Source organism: Rhamphochromis longiceps, linkage group LG11, assembly GCF_057381845.1.
Source record: "Rhamphochromis longiceps isolate RC_006_pf linkage group LG11, R_longiceps_female_GT1.1, whole genome shotgun sequence".
NCBI lineage: Eukaryota > Metazoa > Chordata > Actinopteri > Cichliformes > Cichlidae > Rhamphochromis > Rhamphochromis longiceps.
Window position 1 is genome coordinate 10,860,001 of NC_140567.1, and position 23,446 is coordinate 10,883,446.

The 23,446-nt window shown below is 41.3% G+C and overlaps 2 protein-coding genes across 9 annotated transcripts in view; both read left to right on the top strand.

The window, feature by feature from the left end:
- LOC146658604 (protein MTSS 1-like) overlaps positions 1-13,267 on the top strand; it is a 49,714-nt gene extending 36,447 nt beyond the window's left edge. For 2 of the 8 annotated variants that reach the window (XM_085422299.1, XM_085422305.1), the window contains 11 exons: positions 102-113; positions 4,549-4,706; positions 4,970-5,077; positions 5,217-5,314; positions 6,672-6,936; positions 7,909-8,022; positions 8,381-8,620; positions 8,797-9,012; positions 9,735-9,894; positions 9,998-10,279; positions 10,366-13,267. In XM_085422299.1, coding sequence (XP_085278425.1) covers positions 102-113; positions 4,549-4,706; positions 4,970-5,077; positions 5,217-5,314; positions 6,672-6,936; positions 7,909-8,022; positions 8,381-8,620; positions 8,797-9,012; positions 9,735-9,894; positions 9,998-10,279; positions 10,366-10,835 — 2,123 coding nt within the window. In that variant the 3' untranslated portion in view covers positions 10,836-13,267. Of the gene's footprint in view, positions 1-101; positions 114-4,545; positions 4,707-4,969; positions 5,078-5,216; positions 5,315-6,671; positions 6,937-7,908; positions 8,023-8,380; positions 8,621-8,796; positions 9,013-9,734; positions 9,895-9,997; positions 10,280-10,365 lie in introns of all 8 variants that reach the window. The other 6 variants (XM_085422300.1, XM_085422303.1, XM_085422302.1 and 3 more) reach the window with 6 other exon arrangements.
- Positions 13,268-14,584: 1,317 nt separating this feature from the next.
- The window catches only part of LOC146658605 (transmembrane protein 65-like), a 45,842-nt gene continuing 36,980 nt past the window's right edge, over positions 14,585-23,446 (top strand). The window contains exons 1-2 of the mRNA XM_085422308.1: positions 14,585-14,827; positions 15,154-15,496. Of these exons, the coding sequence (XP_085278434.1) occupies positions 15,190-15,496 (307 nt within the window). The 5' untranslated portion in view covers positions 14,585-14,827; positions 15,154-15,189. The remainder of the gene's footprint in view (positions 14,828-15,153; positions 15,497-23,446) is intronic.

Consider the following 23,446-nt stretch of genomic DNA (forward strand, 5'->3'; position numbering starts at 1 on the left):
TAGTGTTTAGCGCTGGCGCTCCTTCACTTGACTTGGATCTTTTTCCTTTCCTTGTCCCCATGTGGTTCTGATACCATCCCTCACCTTACGCTGCACTGCAGCTGATAATTTCGGTAAGTCAGCTTATAGAATAGACACACTGTCCACACTGTTGCTCACGCCATTGTGCTTAACCGAGCATCTTGGTTGTCTTGTGCAATAGGTACCATGGATCTTTGTATGCAAATTTTAATGTGTGTAAATGCTTCCAATTATTTGCATGCTCATTTTTTTTTCTACAGGTGAGGCTACTCTTGTTTACACTCGATGGTTGCCACAACATACTGGCATGTTGTTGTTGTTTTTTCCTCAGGGGTGGAGAAACCAGGATTCCCACTTTATGTAGATGCTTCATTTACCTTCTCTTTATTTGTTTATATATTCATGGTCTGTAGTTCCTGATTTGAGGGCCTGTGTTGATAATCACCTTAACTTTAACCACATTTATAGGTGGTTTAACTTGTCGTTTGTCATAGCATAACTACAGAAACAGCCAAAGTGATGTTTTTTATAAACAGCTGAATCTAACCACCCTTTAATATTTCACACTAATTCCGAATTTATTGCTATTTGTATATAGACATCTTCTATTTAGGCATTTTGGAGACTTCCACACTGATGTGAGCAAAGACAATCGTAACTAGCTTTGCTTCTTTAAACCTGACTCATAGCAGCACAAACAGATCTTTAAATAAAATGCAAAGCAGTAGGTTAGTAGATTCTAATATGCTACACTGAAAGAAGACTGCTCCATTTGCTATCAGATGTAAGACACCATCTGTCTGCTTGTGTTGGTCGGTCGATATCTGATGTTTGATATGTGTCTTGTGAGGGTGTTTTTCTGACCTGGGCCCTGGCCGTTCTAAGAAACAGCCTGTGACTGCAACCTAATGTAATCATTGCCCTCGTGAAAGCTGAAGCAGTTAATCTCATTTGGGTGTGCAAATGTATCTACATGTGAATCGAATGGGGGCTACTTCAACCACCTGATTCAAACAACTCAAAGCAACTGAAAAGAAAAAAGCTGAATTCTTGAATCTTTAGGATGATTCAGGTTTACTTTTAACCTAAAAAAGCTCTCTGCAGTCATTTGCACAACCTAGCCTTGCTAATAAAAGGAACACTGGCCAATTCCTCTGATTCCTCATGGCGTTCATACTTGATAACATCACACACATTTGTTGGTTGCACATCCATGATGAGAACATCCCATTTCACCACAATCCTAAGGTGCTCTGCTGGAAGCAGCCATCAGAAGATGGGTACACTGTGGTCATAAAGGGATCGACATGGTCGGCAAGAACAGTCAGTTTCATGCTCAGTTTGTACAAAAAGGCCCAAAGTGTGCCACACCATTAACCATTATACCACCACCAGTCTAAACCGCTGATATTAGGCAAGATGGATCCACGCTTATATTGTTTACCCCAAATTCTGTTTCTGAAATACCTAGACCAGCCTTTCAGGCACCAACAATCATGTCATGTCAGAGTCACTTAAATCACCTTTCTTCTCCAATCTGATGCTCCGTTTGAACTTCAGCAAGTCATCTTAACCATGTCCTCATGCTTAAACGCATTGAGTTGCTGCCATGTGATTGGCTGAATAGATTTTTGCATTAATAAGCACTTAAACATAACCAGTGTACCTAATGCTACAATTGCTATTTGTTCATATATCCTATGAATTCTGTACAGTCACATTATTTGACCGTCTCTCCTTTTCTCTTACAGCACCAATTGTCTGATTGAACATTAAAAATGGTGGTGAAGTAGATTGTAATGTGCGGTCAGTGACCACAGATCTTTATTATACCTTCTGCAGTTGAAGGGAAATAGAAGGTAGCTATCAAAACCTTGTCATCCACATAGCTGCTCAGAGACTAGGAATGCAGACAAACCCAATGTGTAACCAACACTAACACCACCTCTTCTTACCACAACTGTCATTTCATGGCCGTGTGCTCCGGTGTTGTGTCCATACACTTGAGTCCCTGTGTGTGAGTGTTTAGGTCATTTATGTCAATTGTAGTATCTTTATTAAGTCTCTGATGTTATTAAGTAACAGATATGGCCTCTGGTTGAATATTATAAGCAGGTTATTAACAAGTACCTGTTTGGGGGTTTAGTCAGTAAATAAGCATGTTTCCCTCATACTTGACTTTAAAGAGGCTAAACTCATAAACCAATTAGTACATTGCAACTTTTACAACTTAGAATTAGAAGCACTACTCGAGCTACTCACGAGCTCTAAAAAACAGCAACAAAGAAAATATTTGGCTTTCCATCTGTTTCAGACAAAGTACGTCAACTTACAGTAGCGTCTTTCCAAAACCACATCGGTTTTGTTGAGAAAACCGTCTGCCAATGCTTAAAGTAAAGAAAACCAGAATTCAGCGTGCTGAGGAGACACCACAGGCTTTGGGGGTTGAAATGCTATTCTTCTACGCCGAGGCCAACTGAGACCTAGCATGGACTTAGTCCCAAAACCGAGTGAAGGAAAACATTGATACAATATGATAAGAACATTTTTTAACTTTGTCTGACATACTGCATATAAATGAGTATTAATAAGAGAGCGTACATTCGCTCAGAGCATCTTTTGCGATCATGGCATGTAAAGGAATTTTTCCCATTAGAGTTTAAATTTTTTAGATTCAAATATTGTTCAAACTCAAACTTTTATTTAAGAGTGCTCGACATTGTTTTCAAATAGCTGTTTGGATTCATACCAGACTGTAAGGGGGTCTTCCTGTGCCTGCGCTCCATCACTCCACTACAATTCATGAAATTTGGTTTTGTAGTTTTTGCATCTTATACCTAAGTGACAGACACACGGCACTGATTACATCCCTCCTGGTCTTTTGCCTTAAAGGAGGGATACGATTTTCCCTATAATGAGTTCAGTCCTGCAATGGAAACCAGAATAATGAGTGAGGTCTGTCTTAGCCCTCTAAAGTTTGCTCACGTAGCCAGCTCTCCACAAACCCTTGCATGTTATAATTGTACCCTGGGTTGCCTCAGAAGTTGCATTTGGATCTATATGAAACTGAAAATGTATACTTCAATCTGGACTTTCCAGTCCAGCTTTTACAGTCAATTTACTTTTTAGCTGCCATAAAGACACACACAGCTCACATTCCTCAGAGTCCAGTGTCAAACTCACCCGCTAAACTTGGTAAATGGATTCCCTTCACATTGAAGCTTCTTTTGTCTCGTCTCTTGTTTTTTGTACGCAGTCATTACAGACCCAGACTGCCCCGCGATATTTAGATTTGTAGTGTTCATGTGCTGGTATTTGTGTGTGTTCTGCAAGTCACTGTTAATTATAAAAATGTATCTTCCTGCTGCTTTATCCTGTTAAAAATGCATAGACCACACACGGACACGTCCACGAGGAACAAGCTTGTTTGTCCTCAGGATGACATGCGCATGCTTACAGTGTGTTTTACATTTGAGATGAGGATGATTTACCTGCGTAACTCCATCTCTGTGTTTCCTCTGGTATCTATTTGCATGATAAAGGGCCTCACATGAAACGTCAACAAAAGATCTTTGCCCAGACACAAGAGTAGAAAGAGACCACAGACCTTGTTCAGTTTGCAAGTGTATGCTTAACCTTGATTATCAAAGTTAAAATTCTGTGCGTGTGTGTATATGTTTGCGTGTAAGTGTAATTTAAGTGCCTTTGAAGCACAGTGTCGGGTAGTCGTCAGCTTTCCTGCTTCCTCAGGGAATTCAGGAGGATTTGATTTGACTTCAGGGTATCCTCTCTTAAAATCATACACCTAAATGCAATTTCTAAACACAGAATCAGAAAGTGCTGAATGACACTATAACCTTTGGGACTGCAAAAGTCCTCAGACATTCCTGGATTTATACATGCATATTAAAACGCAGCACAAGGACCAGATGGTTGTGTCAATACCTCGGACTCTTGTGATTATGAAAGCTGATGCACACAGTGTCTCTCTCTCTCTCTCTCTCTCTCTCTTAACACATTCCAGGAATTCATAGGAATCGACAAACGGTAGTGGAAAGATAGTCAAAATGGCACTCGCTTCCATCTATCTTATCATAACATATGGGAAGCTTTCCAAGATGTGCGAAAGCTTAGCCTAAGGTTGATAACTTGTTTTTCCACTTCTGAGCAAAAGATGGGAAGCTCCAGGGACAAGAGTGGCTCTTTACAAGGAGCAGTGTGGAGTAGTTAAGAAATTCAAACAGTAGCTTTTACAACAGCAATGTTCACCTCAATAAACAACATGCAGAGCTGTACAAGTTGCTAGTACCAAGCTAACACCAAAGAGTAGTAGTGATTATTCATGCGTCTCACACTAGGGTAACTATTCTGTTTAATATCTGTGCTGTGAAGGAATTACAAAGGTGAAAAGTATTGTTTTCATACTTAACCTGTCAATTTGATCACATATCTGATCTCATTTTTATATTCCTCTATTGACGTAGATTCCTCTTTTTCCCCTGTTTTTCTTTTTTCTTCCCCTCCAAGGTCGTGGTGATATCCAGCCACAGCTGGACAGCGCCATGCAGGATGTCAGTGACAAATACATTCTGCTGGAAGAGACGGAGAAGCAGGCCCTGAGGAAGGCTCTTATAGAGGAGAGACAGAGATTTTGCTGTTTTGTAGCCATGCTGCGGCCTATAGTGGTGAGTGCAGCGGGGGAGAGGAAAGAGAAATGGGCCTTGGGTAACCACTCAGAGAGAGCAACAGAAAAATGTATTAACTCCACAGGCTCTATGCTTTTTACATCCCACACACTGGATAGAAAACGTTTAACTTTCTTTTTCTTTAACACACTGAACTGTAAGCTTTTTTTTTTTACTTTAAACACTGAAATGTAATGACTCTTTTTACTGGTGTGTAACCTGATTAGGCGTAATCATCTTGTCTACATGTCCTGTCCTTGTAGGATGAGGAGATTTCTATGTTGGGAGAGGTTACCCATCTCCAGACCATCTCTGAGGACCTCAAAGCCTTGACCTCAGACCCACACAAGCTTCCCCCTGCGAGTGAACAGGTGAGGAAAAACATTAAAAAGATAAAGTACTCATTATGTGCGTCATATTTTTGTGCTTTTTTTTTTTTTTTTTTATTCTGTTTACTACCTTTTTTTCTCAACTCTGAAAACAAACAGCTAATAATTTTGTCCATTTCAGGTGATCTTGGACTTGAAGGGCTCAGACTATGGTTGGTCATATCAAACTCCGCCCTCATCCCCCAGCACCACCATGTCCAGGAAGTCTAGCATGTGCAGGTAGGCTCAAATAAGTGAAAGAGGGGCATAGTTTTATAAGCACACATGAATCTACACCCATAAAAACTTTTGAAATTCACTTTACTTAAAATTAAATTAAAGTAAAATTTAATTATGCCGTTTTTTTCACCAGTTTCCCTAAAGTGATAAGAGAAATGGAACTGCGTTACAGTGTTTCGTCAAGTTAGAATTCCACAGTTTTATAACAGTGTCCCGCATATACTTTGCAAGATCTACTAAAATATGCAAAACTGTCATTTTAACCATATCAGTGCTTGTGAATCTGCTTGGAAGACAGCTGATATCAATTTAAAGAGATTTTAAAGTAGGAGTAAATGATTTACTGGCTTTGCATAAACTTTGTCTGCCACCTAGTGGCCAAAATTATCTGCAATACTTTGCAGAAGATATGCTAAAGATATGTTTTGGTATAACTGTATTTGGTGAAAAGTGTTAAGAAAGATGAAGGAGAATTGACAAAAGGAAGCAGCTAATGATTTTTAGCTGTTCAGATCTTGTCTTCTTTACTCTGTCCTCACTGCTTTTGTGTATCTTCCAATGATTCGTTTTCCAGAGCTGTTCTGGTTTAAGGAAATAAGTCTAATGTCTGGGTTGTGTATTGCTTTACGTCTTTTTTTTTTTAAATGTGCTAAAATCTATTTCAGGGTTGTGGGTGTGATGATTGGACCAAAACTTTAAATTACATGTTAGATTATGATTGACTGCTATATGGTAACAATGCAAGACTTTGAGGCCAAAAACAAAAATTGCTGCTTTTCCTCCTGTTTCTTAAGGCTTTTGCAAATATATCATTTTCATCTGAGATTTTGGCGACTTGGTTAATGCATACACATTTTATCAGATGCTGCATCATAGTACAGCACTAGCAGCTTGAGCTGGTTATAGATTTGATTTGCATATAGTTGTTTTATTGTCATAATTTGCTTCACGCTGCATTTATAGTAGGACAGATCTTTTAATTTAGAAGTCACGGAGTAATTAAGACCCACTGTTTATGCTGTTTTTGTTTTTCATGATTTTTTCCTGTGAATATTTTCAAAAAGCTTGCACAAATCCTGCCTGCAATTATTGCCATTTATGATTTCAGTCGCCTTGAGTTGGTTTGTGTTGTTGTTTTTGAGGAGATTGGCCTAATTCACTGCCTGCTGCATCTTGGTGTGGTGTTTTAATTGTTTCCCACCATGTCTTTTCCATTCCCCCACCCCCAAACCTTTGCCTTTATGTCTACTCCTTTTATCTCCTCCTTACCCAATCATCCCCCCTCCTTCAACCCAATCTGCCTTTGGGTGCACTTGATTCTCTTTACCCTCATCGCTTGCTCCTTCCCCTTTCACAGTAGTCTGAACAGCGTTAACAGTAGTGACTCCAGGGGATCCAGTGGCTCTCACTCTCATTCTCCTTCCTCCTCTTCTTCCTCCTCTTCCTCACACCACCTCTTCCACCACCATCACCCTCGCCATCGATACCGCAGCTCCACGCTACCCCAGCAGACCCCAGCTCGGCTTCCTAGCATCTCCTCCCACGACTCGGGCTTCATTTCTTCATCACAAGACCAGTACACATTATCCAAGTCGTCCTCGCCACTGCCAGCTGAAAAAAAGGTAAGAAAGAGGCCTCAGATACCCACACTTGACCATAATTTTGGATCCAACTCTCTCAAGACGATGAGAGACAGTTAGCTGGCAGCAGTTAGTGTGTGTGATCATGGTGAAGTCATTTCACTGCTATTATTATAGCATAAATATGAAGGAAATTAGTCTGCCTCCATTCTAGCCCAGGGCAAAACGGGTCAGGCCCATCCTGCTATTAAAAAGTCAACCGCTGTGACAGACTGCGGTGTGTATTGTATTTTCATTAAATGAATTACAGCAAAATTGCATGTTAGAGCATCAACATTATGTTTTACAGTCGCTAAGAGCATGTCTCTATCAGCAGGTCTGAGTCTGTCACTTTTATCTAATCGTCTGCGAGGTAGTCCAAGGGATCGTCTGTGCGGGCTCCGCGGTTGGAGATCAGCACTGAGAGCAGCTGCACTAGTTGATGTTGTCTTGGCATGCCAGCAACCAGAGTTCCCCTGTCCAGAACACATTGGTAGAGTTAGGCTCCAAGTTTTTATGATGCACTGAATGTGGTTTGGCAAGTCTAACTCTGACCCATTTACAGTACAGTCCTGGGAATCGGCCTCCTCGTTGCCTCTTTCTTGGTGTAGTTACAGTAGCTGAAAGAGAACGGCCTCACAGCTCGCACTTTACACATCACAAGGAACTTTGTGTTTCCAGCCTCCAGCACTCACCCTCGCACTGCTGATGTCCATACATTTAATGCTGGTTTGACTCCCAGTGCACCTCTTCTGCAGTCATTCGGCTGTGCACTGCACTAACTGCTGAGAACAGTGAAAAAGTTGCCTCTGCTTTCTTAACAAACTGCTTCTATCACGCTACCTGCTGACATGTCTATCTTTTGATTCTTTCCTTTTACACGTCCGTCTGTGATGTCTCCCTCCTCCTTTTACCGCTCCTCTCTCCTTCTGGTCTCGTGTCACTGCCTGTTTGCCGCTGCCCTCGCTGTCCCAGGCTTGTCCCACTTCCAGCCCCTCTGAGATGTCAGAGACAGGGCTGCTGCATAGTGACTGCAGCACCCCTTCTTCACTAGCAGATACTACTGCACCTCAGCCCTCTACTGACAAGGTGATAAACACTCATCCACAATGAATCTTATAAGCTTTACACACGCAACATGCTTTCCTCATACTAAACTCTAAACCCGGGTGTGTATGCCATCGATTCAGTGTAATGCAAAGATACTCTGTATGCTGTATGTGCATCTCCAGTTTTCATTCATTTCAGCATCCGTGAGCAGTTCCTTTCTTCTGTGTTGATTTGATTAGTATATTTTTTGTGTTTCCTGTACTTGAGTTATCCTCAGTTATGTTTTGTTTTTATTTTCCACTGTTTTATCATTTAAACGATTTATCCCATTACACATTTGTTTGCTTGTCTTCTTTCTGTTCTCATCCCTCCTCCTGATCGGCATGCACGCAAACAGTTGTCCAATGGTTTCGACCACTACAGCCCAGCCAGTTCCCCCTACCTGCATAGCAACGGGGGCAGTTTGGGCTCAGTGTCAAACACTGCCTTCCCCTTCTTCCCTCCCTCCTCCTCAACCTCCACCTCCTGCCCCACTCGTTCATGGTCACGTCCTGCATCAGCCTTGCTGCCAGACTACCCTCCCTACTGCACATTGGGTTCCCCCATGATGCCTTCATCACGAGTCCCCAGCTGGAAGGTTTGTCCATCTCCTCTGAGTTGACGATCGACATATTTCCGTCCTCCTTGTCTACAGTTTGAACACACATTCAGTGAATTATTTGGGTTTTCTTTATGTTGTTTACCTACTTTAGTTGAGTCCAAAAATGTAGTATGAACAACAAACACTGACATCTGCATCTCGTTTTTTAACAGGACTGGGCGAAGCCTGGGCCTTATGACCAGCCTATGGTCAACACGTTACGGAGAAAGAAAGACAAGGAGAGTCCAGCTGTGGTGGACAGTAATGGGAGTATGAACTGTGATAATAGCCCGCCCTCTGCCCAGACCGCAGCTCCAGCTGCATTGCAAACACCAAGCCAATCAGCATTAGTGCAAGACAAGAACAGGAACACACCTGCGGCTGTCAGGGTCAGTTTTTTGTCGCTGTCTCCCTCTTTTTGTTAACTGATTAAACAAGCATGCTGTTAGTTCGCCAGTGAGGATTCAGCCAAATGTTCTTTTGGGTTTTTGGTCTCTCTGTAACACGTTTTTCCTAATTAAGGAATCTCATTTGCACTTCTTACTGTTTAGCCTGTTTTTTATCTCTTCTTGTGTTGGACAAATATACTGTTAATAATAGCAACTGGTGAGAAATTTACTGGTCTACTTTACATGAATGCTCTCCATAAATTGTTGATTAACTTCAATTAACTTCTTCTCAATTTTTCATGGCTTTTTATGCCGAGAAGCACCACATGGTTTCTGCTTAGATCCCTCCCTAATGCTTAAAAGCTGTGGTCATTTGCTAGTCAAATAAAAATTCCTCTGTGATTCATTTCTATCTTACTGCTACTAACTCATGAAGTCTGTAAACGGAGATCAGTCTGTGTATTGCCAACTGTGATACTTGACTTTCAGGTGAACCCACGTTAAACTACTTGCAGGCCAATGTTTTTGTCCTGGAATTTCGATGATATGAATAGCCTCCCACCACTAATGTCCCCATTTAATGACTTTAATGGGTTGAATTTAATGACTTTAATGACTTTAATGAATTGTACCTGACTGGTTCCAGGCAAACATTCAGATTGTTACTAAATGTTTTGTTTTTTCTTTCTTTTTGTTGGTTGATTGCATCTGTTTTTCTCCAGGCCGGGGATATCGAGGCCCAGGATGATCTGGCTCTGGCCTTATCCAGAGGTCTGGAACTGGACACCCAGAGGTCCAGTAGAGACTCTATCCAGTGCTCCAGTGGCTACAGCACACAGACCAACACACCCTGCTGCTCTGAGGATACTATACCGTCACAAGGTAGCACACTCACCAGTTCTCTGCTTCTTTTTAACTTGCTAGCATCATATCATACGTCACGTGGCTGGGTGCATACACTGCTTATTTCTTTGTTTCATTCCAGTATCAGACTACGACTACTTCTCAATGGCTGGAGACCCAGAGTCTGAGCAGCAGCAGTCTGACTTTGATAAGTCCTCCACCATCCCCAGAAATAGTGATATCACTCAGTCCTACAGACGTATGTTCCAGGCCAAACGCCCAGCCTCCACAGCGGGGCTACCCAGCAGTCAGGTACCTTATCCTGGCCCGGGGGCCTACCACACGGGGCCTTATCCCCCCACACCAATCCACACAGGCGCTTATGCATCTACTCCTACTGCACAGTATCCTCCTACGCCTACAGGTAACTGTTTTGGCCACTTTCTTAATGTTGGTGATAAAATATCGTGACCATCAGTTCCCAAAATGCCTCTCTTCGCATTTCTACAGGCCACGGTCCAGTTATTGTGACCCCTGGAGTTGCCACGATCCGCCGCACGCCTTCATCTAAACCTTCTGGACGCCGTTCGGGCTCCGTTACAGGTACAGGCCCCATTCCCATTCGCACTCCTGTCGTTCCTGTAAAGATCCCCACGGTGCCTGATATGCCAGGAGCTGTTAATGGGAACAGAGGCGAGGAGATGGTAGGCAGAGAAGAATCCCCCAGTTCTCCAACATTTACAGGAGAGGAGGATCCCGGCACGCTACCCATGGCGTCCTGGAGCGGTCAGGCCACAACCAACCCTCCCAATCTACCCAACTATGTGAGCCAGCAGCACCTTCAGAGTGAGATGAGACAGGAGGGAGGAGGAGATGATTCAGGAGAGCAAGAAGAAGGAGACATGCTGATGGCCATCCGCAAAGGGGTCAAGCTCAAGAGAACCTTCACCAACGATCGCTCTGCACCACGCATCGCGTGATTCGGCAAAGGTCGCAGGAGACGTGTGACCTCATTTGTAAATTAGGTCAGAAGCTTTAGGAAAAAGGAACGTTGCAAATAAGAAGTGCAATGTGTAAACTTAAAAGGCTTCTTGTAACACATTGCAATATCAGTGTTATCTGCTGGCTTTCGTCACCTGTGAGAACCTCCTGCTACAGCCCCCATTTACAATCACTCAAAGAAAAGACAATAGCAGTTGTCTTATTGGGCTTACGTTGCCTCAGAAATGATATAAAGCCAGGTTAATAACTCACTCTGGATGAGGCCATTTGTGCTAATCCTTGTATAAGCTGTAATTCCAGGCCCACAGATGTAAAAGAGCAGCATAAAACAGCATGTTTTTGTTAATAAGTAGCACCACACTGATCACTCATTATTTTCACACATTCACACAATACTTACGTCTCCTCTGAGTGGGGGGAAAAAAAAGTACTGTATATTATGTGTACACAGACTCAGTGTTTTGGGAGTGCACTGTACTGTTGCGGTGGGATCAGCATTCTTACTGTTGATGACTTGGCAATAACCTCTGCAGGTACGACACGCCCTCGAGAGAGCGATATTAAAGTGCTCTATTACAGTAACGGCTTCAGCGGCTGGCCTTTGATGGCTCCATTTTTGGCAACTCCTGACCTGCATCAGTGCTTATTTGGAGGCACGCCCTGATGGCTGTTCATAGGTGCTGAGCTTCCAGTCACAGTTCAAAGACTTAAATGCAGTATGCATCGATACTCAGAGACACCATGAGCACAGGAAGCTCCTAAAGAAAACCAAACAAAAGCAAAGGAAATGACTGCGTTGCATTTGGAGTCGTAGGAGGCTACAGTGTGACTAAAGTGTCACATGTTTGACGCTGTGACATTAAGAGAGACTAAAGTTGTGTCCTGTTCTTCTTTATAAGGGTTCATATTGACACGGTTTGTAAATAATTTTGCACGTCTGTGTTACCGGGGAGTGTCGGCATCGCTCGTTCAATCGTTCAAAATCAATCAGTTCCACATCTTTTAACAGGGACATAAGGATCATCATACTGCACTGCCTCCAAGTGGATTGGGTGTACTTCTCCTCAGTTTGTGACTCATTTAATCTGCAATCTCTACACGTTCATGGGTGGCAGATTAAACCTTGTCAGAGGTTCTCGTGTTAATATACGACCTCTTTCCTTTGTTTGTCATTTATTGACCACAGTTTGAGCTGCTTGGCGTTGATTGCTCACAGCGGCAGCAATAAATCTCAAAGTATATACTGTCTCTGTTTAAAAAGAGAGAGAGAACTAAACATTTTATTGAACCTGAAGCATTATTTCAGAGTTAAATGGTATTTTTGTTAACGCCATGATGTTTCTGTCCTTCAGACTTCAGACCACGTTTTTACAACTGCCACTTTAAATTAGGTTTGTTTTGTTGTTTTTGGTTGTTTTTACAAAGATGATTATGTTATCGACAAGGAAATCGCATAAAAACTATCATATAAGATGAGATACTAGGCCCGTCCTTAGACCAGAGGCTAAACAGGCTAGTTAGTGTCACTCGGTCTGTATTTGATTTGCATTTCAGTTCAAGCACTGTGAGACCATGGCTACTACAGGATGTTTGAAATTGTAAATATTATTTAGTTAGTCCAGGATCTCACACGATTTTAATTTATTTCATTTCTCATTCTTTAAATGTCTTCCTCCTCAACTCGTCTCTATTTTTATACTTACTATAAAATATCAGAGTGGCAGAGCTGTTCCCTCGATCAGTGCCGTCTAAAGTTTTCAGTCAAATGTTCACGACTGTCCCGCTGTCAGTCCCTTATTTCACACATCTGTATATTTTGCATCATGAATTCAGATAAGATGGTTTGAAAGCAGTTTTGTTTTTTGTAAGAAAAAGCAGGTGTGGTTTTGAGTCTCATCAGTATTATGAGCCCAGGTCTCGTGCAGAGCTGCACCCACTTCAGTTCAGTCCAAACGGCGCATTTTCATCTGAGTGGGAACGATAAAACCCAACTCTCTTTTTTTTTTTTTTTTTTTTTTGTAAATTATTGTTTAAAGTGATGATTTTTTCCCCCTGGAGACTGAACTGAAAGTGGAGTTTGCTAAACAGATTGCGCCTTGCAAACCTCCGTCCACTCATTTAAAACTTGTATCATTAACCTGTAAGTCCCATATTTAAATTACTAGCATAAATATATATAAATATTATATTTGCCAAATGTCAGTATATCCTATAAGAAGTTTATAGTTTGTGAAAGTTTTAAAGTATAGTTAAGTCTGTTTTCCGGTTTAGTTTTTAGCTGTTTTCCTTCCCCACAGAGAGTTGACCTCTTAGTCTGTCCCTGTAGAGTTCAGGCTTTAATGCATTTTGTTTAGGAGGTAAAAATGTTGTTATGACAGCTTTAGCAATATAATAAAGAATATTAATTTTGTTTTGGCTTTGTGTCTTCTCGAATATGTCGTGAGTGAGTGAGTGAGTGAGTGAGTGAGAGAGGGAGAGAATATTCAGAGTCAACAGTTAACCTACCCCGACAAACTGCATGTCTGTGAACTGTGGGAGGAAGGCATGGCAGTGAGAACCCACTGAGAACATGCAAACTCCACACAGAAAGGCCCTACCCAGAAGGTGGATTCAAACTTTCTTGCTGTGAGGCAACGGTGCTAATCACAGTGCTGCCCTTATGAACACATACTGATTAAAATTAGGTGGGTGGATCAATCCGAAAATAAATGGCATCGATACCAAAGCAGGTATTACTATTGAATCGATACTAGTGGGTAGGATCAGCACAAGTACGTCCCAGGTGTCCAAAAAGCCCAATTTAAAAAAACAAAACATGAAATGTTAAAAGATTTATTTGTTTTGTTCACTAGTTTTTATGGAAAGTTAAAAGTGTTTTACTGATGATGATTTTATAAATCTGCTCTCCCCTATATAAGGTACACTTATAGGCTGAAAGTATTGGTGTCGGCAATACTGATCCTGTATTTACTTGCTGTCGGATCAATACCAACCTTTGCAGGATCACAAAGCACTAATTAAAATGTGCCTAAACACGAGAAGTTATTTCTAATTAATAATATAGAAATGTTATCCCTGATTTTGGCCACCAGGGGCCGCCCTTATCCAAGTTTAAACATCCAAACCTGATTCAAGGCTTCGACTTGGATTTTTTTTATTACTTCACCCATCCTTAGAGGCCTGGAAATACTTATCAATGAAATAGTCAGTGGACTACTCATTTAAACAGTCAAAAAAAAGGAAGCAAAAGAAACCGCATGAGAAACAGACACTACTTTTCCTTGAGGTGCGGGCTTCTCCTTCTAAAACGAATAACTTCCACATGATGTCATGTTTCGTCGTGGTAGTTTTGTCTTATCTGGCTGAATAATTCAAATGCTCCACGTGCATAACAGCAGAGGGAGTGATGGGCACACACCCAGGAGACAAACACAGACCTTTATCACTATAAACACCACAGATGATGCGCGAAATCACAGTAAGAATGTATCCTCGCGAGAATACGCACAACACTGACTTCTGAAAGGTTACCAACATTTTAAAAAAATATTAACAATGATGATAATAATAATAATAATAAAGCAAATAAAGATAATTTATGAGATGATGTGGCATAAAATCATCTCATACCGTCAGTGTAGTCCTGACTGTACGTGCGTGTGGCGATGCCGTCACGGCTACGCACGGAGGAAAGCGGCGCTGCCATTGGAAAATATTTCCAGGGCTGCTGGCCGCTTAAGTGCCCTCCCATCCGCTTCACACATTATCCTGTCAGCCAGAGGTTACACCGACAGGGCTCCAGGCTCGCAAAAATGCGATTAAGTATAAACACCCAGCTAGTTATAAAGGTTTTGGGCTTCGCAAAATCTCACCGGATTTAAAGGAGGAACGCGTATGAGCCGGAGCGACCTCACTGTTTTCAAGGTTTCCTGTGGAGGTTGTTGGACGGGACAGCGGAGCATCGACTGAGGTGAGTCCGATAAGTCAAGTTAGAAAACTGGCAAATCTGTTTTTTCACCTTTGGGTTTCCAAGAAAATGCGTTCAATCCGCTCCAATCAATATTTTTTCGTCGACATGGTCAGTGTGGTGATCATTGCCAGGCCGGTTCTTGCTCCTGTTAAGTAAGCCTGGCTGTCTGTGGAGGGTACAGGATGTTATCGTGCGATGGCTGTTGACGCGATTGTTCCACACTGGAGATAAATAATTATATAAATCTTTACGCCATGTGGTTTTAGGTGAGTGCGCGTTTAAAGTGGTGATAACCAGGCCTGGTGTCGCCTGCTCTGCTCCATCAGGTTTCCGGCTCTTCGCTCTACTTCCCCATCTCAGAGATGCTGCCCTGCTTGCGGAGAGTCCTGCGGCCTGCCTTCTCTCTCAGAGCCGGGACTGGTCTGACCGGAGCCGCGCTCAAAACCCACCAAACGCCCGCCCTAGCATCCCCGGTGCAGCTCGCCTCGGAGACCCCGCTCTCCGTGGTGGTGCAGCGGTGTCACCTGGGCACACACCCCCTGAAGGAGCCGATGGAGCCCCTCAACTCACCCCGAGGAGCCAAGGAGTTTATTTATAGCCTTCATCCGTCTGAGCGCACCTGTCTGCTCAGAGAGCTGCACAGGTTCGAGTCCATAGCTATTGCTCAAGGTATGTGATTCATTACATGTGCTTTTATATATGTGTCCAGTGTGACACCCGCCCACCCCCTAAGCTGTGCTTTAGCTTGAATCTTTATGTGAAACAGTTCATGCTAGTCATATTTAACAGATAATTTATTTATTTTTTAAAGTCCTTCTTTCTTTTGAAGTTTTGCTTGATATCAGTTGTTTTTGGTCGTAATGATCAAAGGAGGTGTGCCTTGGTTGCATCTATTATTCATCGCTGTATCCCTGGATACAGTGTGTGATGACAAGGGTTACCTCTGGGGTTACAAATATTCAGGCTTCAGCTTTATTACCATTGACATCTGGCTTAAAGGATGAAGTCACCTGTAGAGTTAGGAGTGTGCTGTTCTTAAAGCAGTACTCCCATTTTAACGCTTCTGAGGCATGGTGGCGGATTGGCAGCTTCTAATAAATCCTTCATAACTTCCTTACGAAGAGCTGTTAATCTCGAGGAAATGGCCTGACTCTTCCCTGACCTCTGATCTCTAAATTCCCACTTTAGCTTTTCCTTTATAAAGGTGAAAATGCCAAACTCTTGACCCCCCCCCCCAAAAAAGAAGCTCTCTCCCAAAAAAGAACCTTGTTGCCATTGAGACTTTTTCCTGATTGATTATCTTTCTTATGTGATAATGGTAGTGATCTCTTCCAGGATCCAGAGAATATAAAAACAGTCTCAGTCAGATGCAGCAGTTTTCATCAGTCTCCAGATCTCGAACTAATCAAATAGCCATAGCAGAGTGTGCATCGGTCTGCACTACCACTATCAAAATACAGCAGTAGGTGTATCTTTTAGACCAGAGGTTTGGCATTTGGGCCACAACAATACGCCAGAGCCACTTCAGTGTTCCTTGACTTTGTTTTTCCAACACTTTAATAAAACACAATGCATTTTTACAGACACCCCCCCCATTTCATTTGTCTGCAGTCTCTATGGTCCACGATTAGTAGTTAGGCACAATGTGTTTGAGTCACACAACTGTTACACGTGTCTTCTCAGTTCAAAGACACGTAAGTTTGTTGTACTGGAAGGTCCAAAGCGCTTTTGAGTGTGAATATGAGTGTGAGTGACTTTCCTCTTGGGTCCTCTGGTGGACTGGTGATTTGTCTTCTCTCATGGGTGAGACGGCGCTTCTGCCAAAAAAAAGTGTTAGAGGAAAAAAGTGGCTTGATATGTTCAGCCAAGCAAAGAGGACTGAGTCGGAGAACGTGTTTTTTTTTTTTTCTCAGGCTTATACAGTGAGGTCAACAATTTGTTGGACAAAGACACATATTTGTAGTTTTTGTGAATTTGAAGTCAAACAATAGAAATTAAACTGCAGACTATTAGCTTTAATTTAAGGGGTTTAACAGTAATTTTGCATCAACTTTTTATAAACTGTCGCCTATTTTTTGAGGGTCAAAAGTAATTGGACAACTGAATAACAAGTAGTTTCACAGCCAGGTCAGGCCGGTTCCCTGTCGGTGTTATGAAAAATTAGGCAGAATAATATGTGCCATTGTAGTCTAATATATGAAGTTGATTCAAAGTGTTGAATTTGTATTTTATAGCTTCTTGCAGAAATTTTATACATGAAGCCCAAATACAGTGTTGATGCATGTGAGGGAAGCCATCATTGGACTGAAAACCCAAAATACATCTATCAGAGATCGCAATAACTTCTGAAGTTTCTAAATCACAATGTTGTTCATACTTGAAAAGAATGAATGCATTAATAATGATAATGGATTGCATCTATATAGCACTTTTCTAGGCACCCAAAGCACTTCACAATTCAGTCACTCTCACATTCACACACTGGTGGAGGCAAGCTACAGTTGTAGCCACAGCTGCCCTGGGGCAGACTGACAGAAGCGAGGCTGCCATATCGCGCCATCGGCCCCTCTGGCCATCACCAGTAGGTGAAGTGTCTTGCCCAAGGACACAACGACACACCTTCCGGTTACAAGACGAACTGCCAACTCTTGAGCCACGATCGCCCCACTGAGCCAATAACTAGCTTAGCAATACTAAAATGCCTGAAAGACTACAGAAGACAACTAAAGTGCATGATCACAGAATTATTTCCATGGTAAATGAAAACAACGGCATCTAACCATGTCAAGAATACTCTCAAAGAGTTAGGTTCATCTTGTCAAGGTTTACAAGGAAGTGAGTCTTTCATCAATGTGAGTACAGAGGTGAACAAAGTGCAAACCACTGGTTACACTCAAGAAAAAGAAGACCAGACTAGACTTTGTCAAAAAATATCTAAACAAGCCTGCACAGTTCTGAAAAATGTCTTTGGGTCATCTGTCAAACCTTGTGGAAGCAGTCGTATGACATGGGCATATTGCTTACAGTGTAACCAGGTCAGTAGTTTTTATTTTTGATTTCACTTTTAGTAGAAGCAGCAGGATAAACTGTGACGTGTACAGGGCTGTAGTCTCTGCTCAGATTCATCCAAATGCTGTGAAACCGATCAGACTGCATTTCACATTATAAATGGGTAATGAGCCAGAGCATACTGCAAAAGCAACCATTGAGTTTGTCAAGGCAATGAAATGAGGTATTCTTCAGTGGCTAAGTCAGTCACCTGATCTCAATCCAACAGAGGATGCTTTCTAGTTACTGAAGATCTAAGCTTTATGCAGAAAGACCCACAAACAAGCAGCAAATGAAGCTGGGTGCAGTAAAGGTGTGCCAGAGCATCTCAAGGAAGGAAACGCCATTTAGTGATGTCCACGGGTTCTAGACTTAAGGCGCTATTGACTGCAAGGTTTTTTTGAAATGCATATACTATTATATATTGTACATATATTTATTAGTTTCAGATGTAGCCATTCTTGTATTTTGCTTGTTTACATTATTGTATTTTGCACAACTCTGTTGCTTGTGAAGCTCGCACACAAGAATTTCACTCACATGTGCTGTACCAATGTACCTGCACATGTGATGTGACAATAAAAGTGATTTGATTTGATTTTTCTTCCAAGTATTAGCAGCAGTCTTTATATTTAAAATTATGTTAGTTTCATTATACTGTGAAAATGAGGGACTCTGTATAAAAATAGCTGTAATTTCTAAAGATTTCCTGCAACATTTTTGCAGAAACTATCTCTCAACATGTCTCCCCATGTTAGAAGGTTAGCATGGCTGTTTTTTAGTCCATTGTACTCCAGAAGTGTAGCGCTGAGGCATGACTTGGGTTTCGTGAAACGTAGCAATGACATTATAAGTTTATATGAGAAGGAGGCGGTGTGCTGATGATCTGCAACGAGTGGAGACAGAAAGAAATGGGTCGATCAATACAGGAGAAGAGAGGTTGGGAATGAGGAAAAACATGAGCGATGGTGATGAGGTTTTACAGTATACGAAGCTCTCTGGGAGCACCCTGCTGTCACCCATCATATTCCTCTCGGGAATAAAGTGCAGAGTCAGTTCTTAAAATAAATATTCTTTGTTTTATTTAATAGCTTCGTGTTTTAATCTTTGCCAGTTACAATTATAGTGTCACAAAACTACAGCTAGATATCAGAAACTCTTTTGAGGCTCCTTGCTTGTTGTCTCTGTTATTAATATCGGTTTTAAAAATCTGAAATGCTGCACTAGGCTCAGGACTGTGGAAGAAAGTATGTGCCATGTACGTATTTTCAGGGAAGCTACGTTTACTCTCCTGGCTGGTGATGAAGAAATGATTTCCATGATGATGCACAAACTGCGGGAAGCTCCAGAGTTGTTTAACCTTTAGAGAAAAAGTCAGAATAAACCAAAAATGTATGCTAGTGTCACATCTGTACCGCATCTTCTCGCTCTGGCATCTTCGGAGGAGCAAATAACCAGCCGTTGGACTGTTGTTGTCTTTTTAAAAGAGGAAATAAAAGAAAAAATAAATCATTACAAAAAATATGCTGTAAATATACATAAAAATTCAAAGAGGGAGAATGTTGCAGAGATAGATATTACTGTTTTCCAAAAGTACATCATTATCTATACGCCTGCAGATGAAGAAAATCACCTATTTCGCCACTCATCAAATCTTAAAGATAATACCGATTCATGTTTCTCTTGAACGATTATGATACTTGCAGGTTATCTTTCATTTAAATGGCACATCCTAGAATTCCAAATCTTCTCAAAATAAACTAGAATGAGGTGAGAAGACACAGAAGCCAGTGTTTGTGGGGCCTGCCTGACTGGAGCCTGCTGACATCCTCACCTTCGCTCTATAAAAACCCTGAGGGATTCTCTTACATACTGTGGATGCAGGCTGCAGTCTAGCTGAATCTGTAATTGCTTGGACTGGTCGACGGTCTCCCTGACTGCTTTGCTGGCAGGTAGGTTGAGTTTTTTGACAGGCTTATGAGCATCCATCATTATGCCACTTCCAGTCTGTGGGACATTTGACGCCAAACCCTTATTTTCCATTTTCTGTCTGCCTGTGATTCGCACTTGCTGACTTATCTTAGGACCGGCCAGTCCTCTGGGTTAATGGAGTGTGCTGCGGTAGATTCATGGTGGTTGCGGCCATATCGACTGGATGCGTTTTCCGCTGAGATGGATCGTTATATTAAATTCAGTTTATATTTTATATTTGAAAATGCTTGCCTCAAGAACAACAGATTCATACTGCATGCACAGTTTGCTTACATATTGAGGCTTGAAAGCAAGAAATGTCATCCCAAGCTTTATATCAGTGGTATTTATCAACACTTAGGTCAAAACCTCTACAGAGATGCTCTAATGTCCTATAGACAATAAAGCTGTATAATTTCTCCTCATCTCAGTTTTAAACAGATTGTATTAAAAAGATGAGATAAGGATGCTGTTTAGAATGCTTTAAGCCTTTCGGCCATTATCATTAGGGTAAAGCTGGGTAGCTGCTAACCAACCCAGCTAGCTTGAGTAGATACTTTTTGGCCACTTCCTTATTTTCTCCAGTGGATCTGCATGTTTGATTTGGCACTTTCCTTCTTGAATGACAGTAAAAGTTATCAAAAAAAATATGTCAAATCTTTCAGTTTTGTTTTTATGAAACAGAGCAAGGAGTCTCTTTTTTTTTTTTTCTTCAGGTTTTTGCTAAAACATTTTGCTAAAACAGGTAGAGCCCAAACCAATATATCAGCAAGCTGATATTAGGTGTTTGCCTGTAATGGCTCCGTAGTGTAGTGGTTTACACATGCAACTAACAAACTAAAGATCCTTGGTTTGATGCTGAGAGGAGACACAAGTCCATTAGGGTTGTTGTTTAGGAAAAGTGCTGGCTGCTGTGGCAACCCACGTGAGTAAGAGAGTAGCTGAGACGGATTTTGTTAGCTTTTAGCCAGTATATGGGCACCAGGAAACTATTTTCATTTATCAAGTGATATATCAGAGTTTTAAATCCAATATCGATATCAGTATGAGTCTTAAACATCCTGTCACTTATGTCATTGTGACCTAAAGAGGCAAAGTTTATGATGAGTAATTTTGCTCTCCAAAAATATGTTCAATACATGAGATTTTTTCATATCACGATATGTTTTTTTCATTTCAGGCGATAACGATATCTATCACGATATAAGCCAAATAACTATATTTGTAAGATTTAAATGTGCCGTTGCTCACAAGTAAAATGTGAAATAATCAGCAGCTTGTTTTTATTTAAATATTTATTTCCCATAATAAGTTCAACAGGGTAGATGTACTTAAGGAACATGAGACTTTTTCAGATAAATAAAGGCAAATATTGCAAACTACACAAAAGGCAGCCGCTAAAGCGTTTAAGTTTCAAAATAGAACAAACGAAACAGACTACTAAATTGTCAATTCCACTTAGAAACAAAATATTAATTCTAAAAATAAATCTTAGTTTGTTTTACAGAAGAACAGACAAAACTGACTAACTTTTGTCAATATCAAATAAACTGAGAACTAAAAGGAAATTCTCAATCTCTCCTTGTTGTATAGCTGAGCTTTTCAAACAGTTTTAACAGTTACTTTAGTCTGACAAAAGCCGAATGACGAATTAGCGCTTCCAGTCAGAGACTGAGGCTACGTCCACACGTACACGGGTATTTTTGAAAACTGAGATTTTCCGTTTTCGTTTTAAAAAATAATCCCGTCCACACATAAAGGCAGAAATGAAGGAAAACGCTGCTATGAACATGCCAAAGCAGCAGGTGGCGCTAGATTCCTAACCGTGCAGAAATGTTGGCCAATCAGAAGTCTAGAAGCCTCGGTGGGAAAAAGTAAACAAAGCTGGGGCATAGAAGCAGAACCGAGTCGTATGTGTGGACGGACAGTAACTGTGTGTATATGTAAGCATTTAAACACTGCAGAGAGTAGAATTAACAGTAACAGTATTGTAGAAATTCATTTCACCGAAACAATAACGTGGCGCACAGTGTGACGCATGCACCAGTTTATTGTATTTCCAGACTTGCTTTCGGCACAATTTACAGTGCACGCTACTCTGTTTTTTGTCAGACTTGAAATAGCCGAAATACCTTCAAACTACGGAACTTCTATGGCTCTTCCGTTCGACAATCTCTCCGGCATTGGAACCATCATCTGTTTTCTCTTCGGTCACGCTCGGTTGATTTTTCTAGTCGGCACACTCATTTCCTCCATTACCCGCTGGCTGCTTCCCAAACAAACACACGTGCGGCTTGGCACTTGTGCTGTACGTAACAAGTCACGCGACGTGACGCTGCGGCTGTGATTGGTTCGGCTCTGCGCTACCTAATTTGGATTGGCTGACCTTTTTTTTTTTTTTTTTTTTTTTTAAAGAGGACAAGAGCGGCGAGGTCTATCGCGATAGCTTAATTTCTCTATCGAGTAAAAGTTATATCGCGATACATATCGTTATCGTTCTATCGCCCAGCTCTAATACATGCATGATGCTCAAATAAACATTTTACAGTGTGCTCATTAAAGAAGTGGAATAAGGATGTGTGTTTGTGCATGTGAAGTAAAGCAGGGTGAAGACAACAGTATGCTCTAAGATATAAAAGAGTGCCAGGGAGAGCATTAGGTGTGAGGTCGATCAGAATCTGGGCCTAAGCAGTGAGGAGCGACTGTATGCCCACTGAATCCCAGCACTGTTTTGTTGCTGTAATGTACCATTACACAGCGTCTCTCTGTGGTACTGTAAGTGTTTACATTCTCTTCTGTTTTGTTCTGTGAAAATCTTCCATTTTTGCTACTGTAACTATGGTTTTTGTAAGTTTTTTCCTCTCATGTTACGTGTAAATGTAAGTGCTCTGCTGCATTGCAAAGTAGATTGAATGAGTCTTCACATTTGTATACAAAGGGAGATACAATGTAAAGTAGGTATTCAGAGTGAAAGAGATTTAGTTCCCACATAGTCCCGTGCTAAAATGTCCAACTTTACCTAATCAAAAAGTATATTATCATACAATGCAGTTTTGGCCTCTTTTGATATTTTCCCCTGCTATATAAATTCCAAGTGGAGTGAATTTTTCTATAACTCATCCACCTGGATCTTGGAGTTGGGAGCAAGTCAAGAAAATTAAAAATGAAAATTGGATTTTTATATGCAAACAAATCTTGTTTCTCAATGTTCAATCCACAATTTTGTTTGCGCTTGATTCTGATGACATTGTTTACATGCATGCTTCTGTTGCCACCTTAAAGGCCTCTTGTTTCTCAGTATCACAGTGGATGACGACTCATCACAGACGGCTTTCTTACACCCCACTGTATCATATATGAAAAATTTGGACTGAGCAAATCTAAAGCAGCAGCTTTCTATTTTTATTTACAAGGCTCTGCTGCAGAGATTGCCTGCTGACCTCCGTTCCTTGATTGAATTTAAACACAGCACTTACCTTGTCAGGTCGCGGGACATTTTAACATCACCTTTTTGTTGGTTTCACACTGAACTTGGGAAAAAATTGATGTAAAATACTTTGCTGCCTAGACATGAAACAAGCTTAAAAAAACTGCATTCAC